The sequence below is a fragment of the Mercenaria mercenaria genome, chromosome 9 (assembly GCF_021730395.1).
Source record: "Mercenaria mercenaria strain notata chromosome 9, MADL_Memer_1, whole genome shotgun sequence".
NCBI classification, from domain to species: Eukaryota; Metazoa; Mollusca; class Bivalvia; order Venerida; family Veneridae; genus Mercenaria; species Mercenaria mercenaria.
The window spans coordinates 29183666-29199863 of record NC_069369.1 but is presented as its reverse complement, the minus strand read 5'-3'; the positions used below and the strand labels follow the sequence as shown (position 1 = coordinate 29199863).

Sequence of the window (16198 nt, the reverse complement as noted above, 5' to 3'; positions counted from 1 at the left end):
TTTTGATAAAGTCTAATATCTCTGTTACTATCAAAGCTATTGTCTTGAAACTTAAAATAGTTATTTACTATCAAAGTCTACACCAGGAGAAACAATCCCCATAACTCTGATTTTAATTTTGACAGAATTATGCCCCTTTTTAACTTAGAATTTTTATATGCCCATTTGAAAAACACGTATTATGGGAACGCCCTGGCGGGCGGGCAGGTGGGTGGGCGGGCATCGTCCACAGACTTTGTCCGAAGCATATCTTCTACATGCATGGAGGGATTTTGATGAAACTTGGCAGAGTTGTTCACCATCATGAGGCAGAGTGTCATGTGCAAGAACCAGGTCCTTAGGTCTAAGGTCAAGGTCACACTTAGAGGTCAAAGGTCAAATTCAAGAATAACTTTGTCCGGAGCATATCTTCTTCATGCATGGAGGGATTTTGATGAAAGTTGGCACAATTGTTTCTCATCATGAGACTGAGTGTCTTGCGTAAGAACCAGGTCCCTAGGTCTAAGGTCAAGGTCACACTTAGAGGTCAAAGGATACAAGAATGTAAACTTTGTCCAGAGCATTTCTTTTTCATGCATGGAGGGATTTTGATATAACTTGGCACAAATGTTCACCACCACGAGGCGGAGTGTCATGCCCAAGAACAAGGTCCCTAGGTCTAAGGTCAAGGTCACACTTGGAGGTCAAAGGATACAAGAATAAAAACTTTGTCTGGAGCATTTCTTCTTCATGCATAGAGGGATTTTGATATAACTTGGCACAAATGTTCACCACCACAAGACGGAGTGTCATGTGCAAGAACCAGGTCCCTAGGTCTAAGGTCAAGGTCACACTTAAGCCCTCTACAGACGGTAGGTTTTTGTTGTACAACACTAATTATCTCAAAGATGTACAATTTTGAAATTGTACATTTTTCACATACAGACAGTATTCCATTCCCATATAAATCACAGAGATTTACCTAGTAAACATAGTGCACCAGGTACTGAAAAGAATGTAACCATTAATAATAAAAAATAATATTCATCTTTTTATGTCCCATGAATTTGATTACCTATGACACAAATAAGCCATGCCATGAGAAAACCAACATAGTGGCTTTGTGACCAGCAGCATGGATGCAGACCAGCCTGTGCATCCGTGCAGTCTGGCCAGGATCAATGATGTTTGCTTTCAAAGTCTATTGCAATTAGAGAAACCGTTAGCGAACATCATGGACCAGACTGCGTGGATGCTGGTCGGAAACGCACTATGTTGGTTTTCTCATGGCGCGGCTCAAATCATTTAACTTTTCAGTGTCATCCTTTTTCCATTATGCATAAGAAGCCATTTTATATTCAGATTTGTGTTTATTTTTTGGGCAGTTGTTTCTGGAATTTCATTCACTTGCCTCTTATCAACTAATTATTTACCAATTTGTTGCTTGTCAACGTGGGTGGTACGTAAGGCAAAACTTACGAAATAGAACATGTCCTAATCTGTAAGTCAAGACTTAAGATTTACGAAATCAAGGAATAGCATCATACACACGATAATATTTGGCTGTACATCTTGAATTTAATTGGTGTTGTACAACAAAAACCTACCGTCTGTAGAGGGCTTTAGAGGCCAAAGGTCAGATACAAGAATGACAAGTAAACACCATCATGAGACTAAGTGTCATGCGCAGTTCCTACTTTAGAATTACTTCCCTTTGTTGTTACTATAAATAGCTTATATTGTAACTTTTTAGCTCACCTGTCACAAAGTGACAAGGTGAGCTTTTGTGATTGCGCCGTGTCTGTCGTCCGTCCGTGCGTGCGTCCGTCCGTAAACTTTTGCTTGTGACCACTCTAGAGGTCACATTTTTCATGGGATCTTTATGAAAGTTGGTCAGAATGTTCATCTTGATGATATCTAGGTCAAGTTCGAAACTGGGTCACGTGCCTTCAAAAACTAGGTCAGTAGGTCTAAAAATAGAAAAACCTTGTGACCTCTCTAGAGGCCATATATTTCACAAGATCTTCATAAAACTTGGTCAGAATGTTCACCTTGATGATATCTAGGTCAAGTTTGAAACTTGGTCACGGTCCATCAAAAACTAGGTCAGTAGGTCTAAAAATAGAAAAACCTTGTGACCTCTCTAGAGGCCATATATTTCACAAGATCTTCATGAAAATTAGTGAGAATGTTCACCTTGATAATATCTAGGTCAAGTTCGAAACTGGGTCACGTGCCATCAAAAACTAGGTCAGTAGGCCAAATAATAGAAAAACCTTGTGACCTCTCTAGAGGCCTTATTTTTCATGGGATATGTATGAAAGTTGGTCTGAATATTCATCTTGATGATATCTAGGTCAAGTTTGAAACTGGGTCATGTGCGATCAAAAACTAGGTCAGTAGGTCTAAAAATAGAAAAACCTTGTGACCTCTCTAGAGGCCATATATTTCATGAGATCTTCATGAAAATTGGTCAGAATGTTCACCTTGATGATATCTAGGCCAAGTTCGAAAGTGGGTCATGTGCGGTCAAAAACTAGGTCAGTAGGTCAAATAATAGAAAAACCTTGTGACCTCTCTAGAGGCCATATTTTTCATGGGATCTGTATGAAAATTGGTCTGAATGTTTATCTTGATTATATCTAGGTCAAGTTTGAAAGTGGGTCACGTGCCATCAAAAACTAGGTCAGTAGGTCAAATAATAGAAAAACCTTGTGACCTCTCTAAAGGCCATATTTTTCATGGGATCTGTATGAAAATTGGTCTGAATGTTCATCTTGATGATATCTAGGTCCAGTTCGAAACAGGGTCATGTGCGGTCAAAAACTAGGTCATTAGGTCTAAAAATAGAAAAACCTTGTGACCTCTCTATAGACCATACTTGTGAATGGATCTCCATAAAAATTGGTCAGAATGTTCATCTTGATAATATCTAGGTCAAGTTTGAAACTGGGTCACATGCCATAAAAAACTAGGTCAGTAGGTCAAATAATAGAAAAACCTTGTGACCTCTCTAGAGGCCATACTTTTCATGGGATCTGTATGAAAGTTGATCTGAATGTTCATCTTGATGATATCTAAGTCAAATTTGAAACTGGGTCAACTGCGGTCAAAAACTAGGTCAGTAGGTCTAAAATTATTAAAATCTTTTGACCTCTCTAGAGACCATATTTTTCAATGGATCTTCATGAAAATTGGTCAGAATTTTTATCTTGATAATATCTAGGTCAAGTTCAAAACTGGGTCACATGAGCTCAAAAACTAGGTCACTATGTCAGATAATAGAAAAAGTGACGTCATACTCAAAACTGGGTCATATGGGAAGAGGTGAGCGATTCAGGACCATCATGGTCCTCTTGTTCATTACTAGTCGTAGGGAAAAATCGAGACCACTTTTCTGTAGTTCAACATGCATGTTACATCCAATTTTGAGGTGTATTTTGACCAATCTCTACCTGGTAAGGATTTTTGTGTGGATTTACAATTTTTTTTTGGATTTTTTTAAAGATTAACTTCCCTTAGTTGTTACTATAAATAACTTATATTGTAACTTTTTTATTATTGACCGTAGGGAAAAACCAAGACCACTTTTCTGTGGTACAACATAGATGTTACTTTCCAATTTTAGGTGTATTTTAAGGTATCTCTACCTGGTAAGGAGTTTTTTTTGTGGACTTAGAAAAACAAAAGAATTACAATGATTACTAAACAACCACAAGATTAAAATTCCATCTGCAAATACAGGTGCTAGAGTAAAGAAATTTGCTGTGACGGGCATATATTGTGACATTCTGGCACTCTTGTTGGTTAAGTTTTTGATAAAGTCAAATATCTCTGCTACTATCAAAGCTATTGACTTGAAACTTAAAATACTTGTTTACCATCAAAGTCTACACCAGGAGAAACAATCCCCATAACTCTGATTTTAATTTTGACAGAATTATGCCCCTTTTTAACTTAGAATTTTTTGTTAAAAGTTTTGATAAAGTCAGATATCTCTGTTACTATCAAAGCTTTTGACTTGAAACTCAAAATAGTTATGTCCCTTTTTAACTTGGATTTTTTTTACTGGCAAAGCTCTAATTCAGAGTCAAGCACTGAGAAAGTTGAGCGCGCTGTCTTACGGACAGTTCTTGTTTTGTTTCATGGTTTATCTTTACTGCTTTCAATAATTGTCCTTTCCCACATGTTTCTTACTCAAGCATACATGCCATATCTCCCGCCGGGAGCCTTTTTCTCCCGTATTTTCAGTATATTCAGTCAAGCCACCTTCAGTCATCAAACATTACACACTAAAGGTATCCTGCCCCTTTCAGAATGTGTTCTTCATCTTTTGTGTCAGTTGTTGTAAGCGTGTCTTTACTAAGAAATTTTTGTTTTCTTTTGTTAAATTTCAGGTCAGGCTAATTCAAGAAATTTGAAAATTCTTCAACAGATGTTACAGTGTTTGGCAAACTGTCAGGAACCTTTGAGAGGTTTGGTTATTCAGCTTTCTGATACAGACGGACAAACTAAACATCAGCAGGAAGGGGAGACTATCTCAGATATTATTGAGGAACGTTTACAGTTTGTTCTTCAGCAGCTTGTTAAAGTACAAACACATTTACACACAAAGAAAAGGTTTGTGAAAAAAGTCATAAATTGAGCCGTGCCATGAGAAAACCAACATAGTGGCTTTGCGACCAGCATGGATCCAGACCAGCCTGTGCATCCGCGCAGTCTGGTCAGGATCCATGATGTTTGCTAACAGTTTCTTTAATTGCAATAGGCTTTGAAAGCGAACAGCATGAATCCTGACCAGACTGCGCGGATCGCAGGCTGGTCTGGATCCATGCTGGTCGCGAAGCCACTATGTTGGTTTTCTCATGGCGCGGGTCAATTTATAACTCTCGTAAAGCTTAAGTTCACAACAAATCTCAGTAACTGCTGAAAGTTGCAACTTGAAAAAGATTGTTTTGCAAGTCTGTAGACACTATCTTTTTAACAAACAATTATCCATTCTATAATCATTTTATTGTTTAATCCACTATATAGAGCTGCAATAATTTTAATATATTCCCATTAACTCCTTTTCGTGCAGTGACATCTTCATAAAAATAGTAAATACTACAAATGAATTATTTATACACTAGTGTTAACAGAAGTTACTATCACCTAAACATAATAATGTATTGAATTTGATACAGTATTGGGATAAGTCTAGTCAAAAATGTTTGCTTGGTGACCTTAAAATGAAAATTCAGGAGAATGCAGCCAGTGTAGTTGAACATGTATTAATTTATCCAGCTTGTATTTTCATTGTTTTCTTTCCAGTGCTAGCAAGCAGAAATCCTCTACATTAACAGAAGTGAAAGCACTGTATGCTAAAAGTTTAAATAGTGATTCCTCAGAAGCAGTGGCTTGTAAACTGCAGAGTAAATGCTCTTTCTTGGAGACATTATTGGAACAAATTTCTAATTTCTGTCACAAAAAAGGGGCTCATCAAGAAGCTGAAGTTACTTGATAAATTGATTGCTGTTTTTTTAGACAATTACCTGTTGTTTATATGCATTTTAGTATAAAAGTTCTATGGTATAATGCTAGACCTGTTTTGAAAAGCTGTGAGAGTGAGATGTCCTGGACAAATTCCATGCTGTTAAAGGGAAGCTTTTATCAAATTCCCAAGGTTTGGGCGCACAAAGCAAACTGAAGTACTCTGTTCAGTTAATTCTGTGTTTGATATTGTTAGTCTTGATATTACCAGAAAACATAAGCTATTTGATGCAGCCGTATTATTGTAAATAATTAAGGATGTGAAATCTGGGGTTTCTATAATGGTTGAGATACATGTATGTGTCTATTCAAAATCTGGTTGTGCGGAGAATATTTCCTCTACAGATAAGAATGAATAAATACTGGATAAGAGTTTTGAAAACTCCTAGTGGATGTTTAAATTATAAAAAACAGATAATTGTTGATATTCCATCAAACCTTAATATTTGAGTTTTAAGAGATTATCATTTGCATAGTAATTTTGTTAGTAATTGCCAAATTTATATTCAATGTATGTCAAATTCAGAATCAAAATGTACAGCAAGTGTTTGACGATTTAAGTATTTGTTGTAAGCATTAACGCTTTCATGTATACATAAAATATGTCTTGAACACATTTAAGAATATCATGTATACAGTAAGAATTTCTTGAAAACACCAAGTATTTCTTGTAAATACAAGTCTTATGAAGAATTTACAAAAGACTTAAGTTTAAAAATGTTACAAATGTGAAACCTAGAAATGTTTATAGAAATGCTTCATCAGACATACAGCTAATAGATTAGCCATAGAAGAAAATGCAGCTGTATAAGACAGAAAACTTCACACATTTTACAACAGGTAGTATTGTACAATTTGTTGAATCTGAGAACCACTCTTTATTGGTTTGTCTCTTTTTCTCTGGTTAGATGGTCTACTGGAAACAAGCTCAAGTCATGGTACAGTCACTAGAAATTTCTGAGATGCATTTGATTGTCTTCCATCAACTTTCGAGGCCAGTACTAGTTTTTTCTCAGGAAAGAAGGCTTCTTTTCTATCACTGCGTTACCGACAGCATATCTGTCTATTCACAAAGAACTATAAAAGAAAATATTATAGGATAAGTTAGCTGGACGTATCTCTATGAAAATGTCTGTTTCTGTTCAGAGGGCTTGTCTGGTCAGATCGCACTGTATCTTCACTTGTTTACCATGTAATGGGTGCTACACAAAACATTATACATGGTGAGACACGAATATATCTAGAAATATTAGTCCTCGCAAATAGTTTTATAATAAAGATAGACAAATTACTTGAAACATTGAAGAGAGAATCAATAAAATGTGATTTACAAAAGTTCTATTACAACGTGATGTCAAATTTTGTATTGCATTTTTTTTTTTGCTCAAATCATACTTCCCAATGTGTATTTATATTTTTAAGCTATGTGTTTAAGCCAATAATATTTTTGTTAACATTTACTGAATTGTAGGTGTTGCTGTCAAAAATGTTTAGACTTTGCATAATATATTTTATATTTTCCACTGTGATAGAAGTAGAATTAATAACATAATATGAAACAGGTATTTCAGTATTGATTATTTCTTTGGTTTACTTTCATTTATAATATATATATATGTACTGTTTGATAAAACAGATCTTGTTGCATTTTAAAAATAAAAATACAATATAGTGAAGCGTTACTTATATTTAAGTCGTTGGGGGGGGGGGGGGGGGGGGGGTTAAGGTCGCTGACTTCAAATCATTTGCCCCTCACCGATGTGGGTTCGAACCTCACTCGGGGCGTTAATTCTTGAGAAAGCCATCCAGCTGGTTTACGAAAGGTCGGTGGTTCTATCCAGGTGCCCGCTCGTGATGAAATAATGCACGAAGGGGCATCTTAGGCTTTCCTCCACCATCAAAGCTGGAAAGTCACCATATGACCTATAATTATGTCGGTGCGACGTTAAACCCAACAAAATAAATAAAATGAATGTATTTAAGCTCAATATTTGTTGAAAAGCGTTTTAAATAATGTTAAGTTTGTTAGTCCAAAGAAACAATAATCTGTATTGAAACTGGCCATTTTGTGTAAAGGTGACCTGGGAGGCGTGTAGTGTTTGAACTGCAGTCAGTACATCCATCACATTTGCGTGTACTCTACTCCAACAGTTTCCATCCAACTGAAATGAAACTAGGTATACATCATCAACCAGGAGTATACATCTGTATATGATTAGGATTTTCTTGTCCGATTATTTTCTGTAATTACGACCCAGTTGTGGCTTATTAGTCTATCTAGCATTTCAGAGGCATGTGTCATATGCTGGCGCAGCATTGATGAAAAGCTCACAGACACTTTGGGGGGTCACCCTCCCAATTCGCCTCTGCCAACCTTCAGTCAATATATTTTCGCCTTTTAAAACAAACTGAGCACATGTCTCGATCATTCAACAATTTCTTACAGTTTTAACATGTTTAAAAAAACTCCCATATACTATCAATGCTCAGATTTATTGCATTGACAGTAAATGGTAATTTTTAAAACATGCTGAATTTGTAACAAAACATTCAATGCTTGAGATAAGTGCTCAGTGTGTTTTAAAAGACAAAAAATATTGGCTGATATCTAGGAGAAGGGAGGGGAGCTTGACCTCTAAGTGTCTGTGGAAAAGCTAAGGTGCAATTTTAGCAAAACGTATCTGATGAACCATATTACAGGGTGTTTCATATCTGTTCCTATTTTAAAAAACTAGTTTCTGCCAACATCAGTATACAAATAATTTGAAGACATATTCACATAGGAGACAAACCAAATTCGCTCACTTTACATCTTGTTTTCAAAAACCTTTAAGGTGAGTGTATTGCTAACATATATTATAGACGCCTTTTACGAAGTCCAATATAAAATTTACAACAAACCCCTATTAAACTGTTAGAATTTGATATACATAAACAGATCAAATATATCGTACCTCCATAACAAAACGACACATCCAGTAACGGAGCTCCGATGCCTCAATGTCGACAGCAAGGGGCGATACTGACACGTAAGGTGCACTTTATTTCAGTCCAGTGGCAATAGTCATGTCATTTCGCCATTTTTCCCACTCATCCGAAGAACTAACGCCCTAACGAGTTTTTCTCCGTGTATTTAATGGAGTAGTCTAGAAGACGCTTTAAGCTTTTTGACGTCAGAAGATTTGGCTTCAAATATAAATCTCTTACTGCAATAATTACCCTTTTCCGTTTTATTGGCTTCCACCGTTACGTCACCAATCGTTTGAGAATATGGAACATTATCAGACTTTACGTCCATGTCCAAAACGTTATCCAAATTAAACTATTTAGTACGAAGTCTCTTTCAATGTCGAACCAGTTTGCATCGACAGGCTCTATATCTACTTGACTCAAAAGTACGATCGTTCCCTCGTCAAAAAAGGGTCTGCCATTTTTAACAACTTGTATATTATGTATTGATGTATATCAATGTAATTCCATCCGTAAATTTCGGGTATTACTAACAGCCGATACATTATATTTTGAAAGGCACACGATAATAATTTAATGTTTATCTTTCATTAATATATTCAGTACACTTATCGTCGTATAAGTCAGATACAGTTACTCGTTTTTCTTCAAAAGTGTCCTCTTACAGACGTAAGAAGTCGTTTCGCCAGGACGAACACCAATTTTATCCTCGGCTTCTAGAGGTCCGTAGCGGTCCGGTTACCTCTACACTGCCAATTATAGTGCAAATATTGTCATGCGGAAATCATGCATAATTTCTACATTCTAAACAGGGCTGTTTTCATTTTGTATATCATTTGCGTAATTATACGGGGCAACGATCGTATTTCTGGACTAACGTAGACCGAATGCCACTGACTGCATTTACACAAATCTAATTTCTTGGTTTCGGAGTGCTGCAATTGAAGTTTCTCTGCATTTCAGACACTTCTGTCGGAGTATTGTTGGTGCAAGAATCAGGATGGCTGTCTGCTGAACTGTTTCTAACTGAATCAGAGGTAGAGGATAAAACACGTTTGCTGTAACATATACGCGCGACCTGTGACAGGTCGCGCGTATATGTTACAGCGAACGTATTTTATCCTCTACCTCTGATTCATGCATGTGGAGAAGTTGACACTTACGGAAAACATGTTACTACGGGTACCGAATTTCTGGTTATGTAAATCGTCCACCCGAACAAAACAGAAATACAGTTGAAAACGGCACTAAACACGTCGAAGTCAAAATCCTTTGAACAGGCAAACGTTAAATGTGTTTGTTAACCTGAATATGAACAGCAAACTAGTGTCTTCGTTGATTGTATCTTGTTGCATAGGTACGTTTGTCTTTTGTGATTCCAGTGGATGATCTTTATGTATACTTTCAGCCTAGTACTGACCGTAAACTACCAAGGACACTGGTTACAAAGAAACCCTTTTGACAAAATAAATAAATGAATAAAAATAAAGAAAAGGAAATAACATTGTGAAAACTATTTGGATTGAAATAGGACTATTTTACTTTGTAAAATATACGAACAACGCCTTTTGCTTATTTTTACCCCAAAAGCAATGATTTATTCAAGTAAATGCAATATTCATGACTGTATTACACGTGTTTAAATCATTAGAAGCGTTTTCTTGATTCCGTACTTTTTTGACTGTGACAGCAGAGTTTTCGTGGTGACAGTGCCGATTTTTAAATTACATTTAAGCATTTCACACACATGATCTTTATTTATTTTCTTGTGGAATAGCATTTTGGCTTTTTTCGAAAACACTCCTAAATGTGTCATTATCAACGAAAACAAAAACCCACCTACCTCGATATTGTGTATCCTGATGTGCAACACCGCACCAGATGTCGTGCAATCCATTTTAAGCGTATTCCAAGTTGAAATTGGATTGCGCGTTTATCACCCATGTAATGGTTATGCTCGAGTGATTTCGGACTATGACGCAAAGGGTACATAGCACAGTTCCTTGTATATGAGGTTAATTGAATAATATTTTAAATATAATGTTTGGGAGATAGTCAACCAGTGTACCCCAAGGCTATAAAACTGACTTTAGAACAAGCAACTAACTGGTTGCTTTTGAGCGACCAATGGCAATGTTGCATGAAGTAAAACTTGGAGAAACTTTGGGAAGGGCCGTTTACTGACGTATCAAGAGCTTCTATCCCAACTCATTTGCTTATTGTTTGTGTACGAGTACAGTTGAAGTTATATAATATCATGACTGTTAATAATGAGTAATATAATATAATAAAATTTAAACGAAGCTTAAGGCTGGTTGCAGTCATTTTATTCTTGCTTGGGTTGTCTCATTTTTTAACTTTGAAAACTGACCATACAATATTACATGCTTAATTTCTGATCATACTAAAACCTACCTGACAGAGAGACATTAAGCTGGTTTTTGGTGTCATGGTCAGAGCAGTTGCGAGTCTGTCGGGACAAAAGTATCTGATGGAGTTAGTGGATGTTTAATGCTTTTTTCTATTTTTCTAGAAATAACAACAAACAATTACTGTATTAATTTTTTGTTGAATGGGCAGATATGTAAGTAATAGATTAGAAAAAAAATAGCTCATTTCCCATCTGCTTTTTTGAGGAATTGTGACCTCTAGATTTCAAGTTTTTCATTGTTAAGATCCATATGTTTGTATCAGGTTTTGGTTAATATTTTCTTCTCAATTTTTGTCAACGGCCTTATCACGACTGTGATAATTTGTTAACCCTTATCATGCTAAACACGACTGACCAGTGTAGATCATGATCAGCCTGCACATCCGTGCAGTCTGATCATAATCTGCATTGTTCGCCATTCAGTCAGTATTTGCTTGGTAAGCACACCTTTTAACAGTTAATGGTACTGTCCAAATTAAAAGAAGGAAGAGTTACAGAAATTTAGCAGAGTAATGGTTAAATTAAAATAAAGTTGTTTTTAATCTGTCTATTGTGTGGCTTGTGATTACCTAATGCTGTATTTCATATCGACTGATTGATCAAATGCAATCATTTTCTGATAATCATGCTGTTCGAATAGTTTTAGTTTCAGCAAGAAAGTGTGTTTGCGATCATTCTGTGTGCATCATACTTGGAAAATTCTCATTTAACGAGGAAATCTAGCTCGAGAGAGAAAAAAACCAGATTGCTGAGTTACAAAATTTGAGGTAACATTCCCTATTCGTTGAGACTGGACAGTTGCTAATATTTTCTGTCCCTGTTTTTCTCAGTTTTTGGGTGTCAGAAGATTTTGCCTCTACGGATGTGTTTGGATGCTCTGTGCTTCCGGGAAATCTATTCTTACCTTTTATTACCTGCGGCCTAGCCTGGGAAGCCGTTGATAATATTTGTGTTTTGATAGAAGAAATTATACATAATATCTATGTAATAAAGATCCCAGTTAATTTGCGCTAATTAGTGTTAATTGGCATTCATCGAGTTTCTGATATTATCAACTTGTCAATTTGCAGGTAGAAAAAAAAGTTAGAAATTGTCAGACTGGATTCCCAGGCTACCTGCGGCCGAAAGCAAAAAGTAGTGTAGCCGACATGGGTGTTTTCACGTGATTTTTTTTTACCGATATGCGATTGTCTTTTCGCATTTATGGAACGCCGTTTTTACAATATAGCTGGCATAGGTAATTTTCTGGCACCAATTTATCAATAATAGTAAAAAAGCAGGTTTGGATACTGTTTAAGATATTGTTAATGAACAGCGATAAACTATTGTTTTTATTTTGAAAATTAATTTCATTTTCGTCAATGTCCGTAATTTTCCGGAAAACAATTCGGATAACAATCGCGAATATTTTACTACGCGTTACTTTTTTTAGGCTGAGTGGCCACGTTTACATCCATAACAATTTCTGGTCTGTATAACTTCTGGCCCCAAGAAATCTTTCGACTTGTCTGTATAACTGAACAACTGGTTTCAGGTAGATACGTACGTGGTACGTGGAACATTACAGAGCTATAAACACAGAAATATAAGGTCTAAAAATCTAAATAAAAAGTCAATATTGAAAGTTATTTAAGATTTTTAAAACAAGATTTCTGCCATAACAAAATTAGAGCATAGGAATGAATAACCTGCCAGTTATTGTTAAATACTTTGCATGAGGTTCCTTTATGTATTACTTAGGTTATATGTTAACTCTCTTGTGATTTAATGCATATATTGGTTTATACAGAACATTCCATTTTACATCATGTAGATGTGGGACATTTTTTGCACCAAGTTAGGTTTATTGTCTCATATAATAGTCATATCATGTAGATGTTTTGCATTTCCTGCATCAAGTTATGTTTATTTTCTCATAATAGTCATAGTATTTAGGTGTTTTGCTTTTCTTGCATCATGTTTACGGATCATTTTATGTTGATTGTTTCAAATAGATACATCAAAATATATAATTATTGTCGTGGATCATGTATACATGCATCATGTTACGGTATTACCTTGACAATATAGATTTCAGTACTCAGTATTACTTTGTGACATGTAAATGTTCACCATCATAGTCCAGAAGGCACCATATAAACATTCTGTCCTCATCACTATCATATTCTAGGATGCTGTAAGTATCGATGACAATTAAAGCATACAAACTCTGAATATAATTAAAGAACAACATTGATTGGCGCTCAGCATTTAAACATGTAAAGGGAATCCGTCTTCTCTTCTCTCATACCTCCACGACGATGGATTCCATCTAGGATTCCATCTAGGATGAGGTGTCGGGAGTGATTGGTATAAGTTACAGAACCTTCTTCCTAATCGACATAAAAAAGTATAAACTATTCTACTTTCATGAAAATAATACATCATGTTTACCGCTTTATATCAAAGATAATAAATCAGTATAATTCACCTGCAGTTCGAGGTGCGCAAAGGGTGAAGAAGTTTATAATCGATTTCTCTTGCGATGGTAAATTACTAGAGACTTAAAATTAGAATAAATCATTTTAGTTTTGGATAACAAAACTACTAAATATCCTCTGTTTAATGTGTGCCGTCTGATCTTCAATGTCATCTAAGACTTAATAAATGGTTCATCTTTTCAGCGCGCACCTGTTCCCGATTACTATGAAATATATGTTATGCAGCTCACGCAAAAATGAAAATCATGTAGGAGTCAAATTATGTTAATAAAATTGAACACTGAACTGTGATCCCTTGATCTATGTCAAGGAGTTCTTTAATTTTCAAAACGTAACTAGACGCTTCGTATTCTCGCATCTGATTCTCTCTAACTGCAGTGTTATTTTCTTTAGGGCACTGTTCCTTCAGCCTTACTCTGCATAGTTACTATTTTTTCCCCAGATTTTCGATTCAAAACACAAAATGTTATCACTGAAAATATCTTTGAATGTTTTTTTTTTTTTCTAATAAACTACATTAAGAGTTAGGTCCAGGTTTTGAAAAAAAGATTGAACATCACCTAATATAATCAGAGAAAGAAAGAGTTGTTTTACATGAAAATTAAACAGCATATAAACATCTATATAAATCTACAAAAGCATCATCAATTTACTCACATATGTATTGAATTCTGGAAAGACATGGAGGGGCCATACGTCTGGACAGTTCAACGCCTTTAAACACTCACCATTTTTAAAGAACTGTCACATGTCTTTGTTTTGATGCAATTGCAATAATGTCCCTGTGCTTTAACTTCACATACCTAGGTTAAACATCGATTTGAACATTGGCATTCTGGTATAAAGGGGGACAACATTTGAGAATTTTAAGCATCCAATAGTACAGGACAGTAAAGTAAAACATGTATAAGACAGGTAGATTGTTGGTAAAAATGTTGTTCCTTTACCAAACATTTCTGTGATTTGGTGATATACTGCTAAACCTTAACTTGCCAAGAAGTATCGTTGTATGTAACATTTTCAAATTTGTGCACACAATGTTTCGGCTTGACTGCACGAAGGGCATGAAAAGCTATAAATAAAAGAAACCTTAAAGACACGCCACAGAATTGCTATTGTATTTTCCATCATGGAAATCATGATTTGCATGAAAAAAAGAGAAATTCAAGTATCTATTAAGAAATCGACACTGCAACATATTAGACCAAGACAATGTGTTTAATGTCTGAACATTTTATTGAATGAATGTAGCATTATGTTTGATGTATTTAAGTGAATCTAGACCGTAGTTTAATTTGTTCTGCAGGGCAAGATAGTTAAAACCTATATCGGAAAGAGATTGACTGAATAAGCTTGCAAATGAAGTCGTGAAAACACACTATTTCAGGGAGGGCCTAAATTGTCCGACTGTCATCATGCAATGTAGCTGTATTATACCAGTATTATAAGAATGACTTCACGAAGTTCATGGGGGAGTAAAAAGTAGGTCATTAGGTTTTGGCTGGTCTTTAGAATCATTTCTCATAAACCGCATGGCCGATGTTTACTCAAGCTAGTGCATTGACCTCTTTCAAATTTGTTCAAATGGTTCCGCTCCGTAAGAAGAAAATATTAAAGCTTTTCAATTATTTCTCCAAAAACTTGCATGGAACATTTTTATTTTGTGCAAACAGTTAAAATCAGAAGAAAAATTACACCTTTCAAAGACTGCTAATGATGGATATTCGAACACATTTTGTCATAGTTACTCTTACTCTTGCATTGCCTTCTTTATAGTTTGCTCAAGTTGTTTTGCTTGACTGCACAGCACCAAACAACATTTAAATGGCTTCTTGTGAAGAACAATAGACTTTTGAGTTCGCATCAAATAAAAAAAGTAGGAGAAAGAATTCAAAATGTCAAGTGGATAACATCAACAGTCAAAGTTTCCGTATTCAGTTTTTAAATTAAATGAAATTTAAAAACGTACATTGTTTTAGTATACATGTTTTTATGTGATTAAGGGTACACCAGTTAAGAGAAAATTTTGTGGTAGAAAGATGCATTATATGATTCTGATACAAACATAAAAAAGAAATCTAAAATTCCCCGTAGGGAAAAGGAGAAAATCATTTTTTATAGTTTTCAGGGGAGATAACTCATGAAAAACCAAAATTATCAGGGGAGGTAATCTAAAGGAAATTTTTGAGAACTTCTGCCACTATATAACTTGTCAATATGCACCTTTTTTCTATCGTTTGACATTTTTAAAGCTTACATTATCAAGTTGTATGTACGCTTTTGGTGACATTGAGGCCTATTACACCATGTTATCCTTAAAATAGAAACATTTCTTTTTATATAAAAACTAAGACTATCTAAATTATTCCCAGCATGAAGAAATCCTCTTTGTGTTTGTATGTGTATTTTTGTTTCACTTGGTTTTTGTATTTTCATGCATTTAGATGAACCTGTCTTAGCTGCCAACTGTGTTAAGCAATCACTTGCCTCAAGCAGCCAGTCAGCTAACTTCCCAGATAGATGTTTTGTTCTCGGAAGCAGTGCAGCCACTTACATTTAGAAACCACGTTGTGTCGCTCCCTTGACTGGATGCTCAATACAGGTTTGACTGTATATATATCCTTGTTTTCTTTTAACCTTTAGCCTGCTAAATTTCTAAAGTGGACTGATCCGTCATTCAATTTGGGCAATATCAATATTATTCGTCATTCAATTTGGGCAATATCAATATTATTCGAAGGGGTGTTTAATGATAATTTACTGACTGAGTAGCGACCAGTGCAGACCATGATCAGCTCATGGTCGC

The 16198-nt window shown here is 35.4% G+C and overlaps 1 protein-coding gene across 2 annotated transcripts in view; it reads left to right on the top strand.

Annotated features, from left to right (window-relative positions):
- Nucleotides 1-6254, top strand: part of LOC123546804 (erythroid differentiation-related factor 1-like) — a 77196-nt gene extending 70942 nt beyond the window's left edge. For both annotated transcript variants that reach the window (XM_053551111.1, XM_053551112.1), the window contains 2 exons: nt 4377-4599; nt 5293-6254. In XM_053551111.1, coding sequence (XP_053407086.1) covers nt 4377-4599; nt 5293-5482 — 413 coding nt within the window. In that variant the 3' untranslated portion in view covers nt 5483-6254. The remainder of the gene's footprint in view (nt 1-4376; nt 4600-5292) is intronic.
- The last annotated feature ends 9944 nt before the right edge of the window (nt 6255-16198 follow it).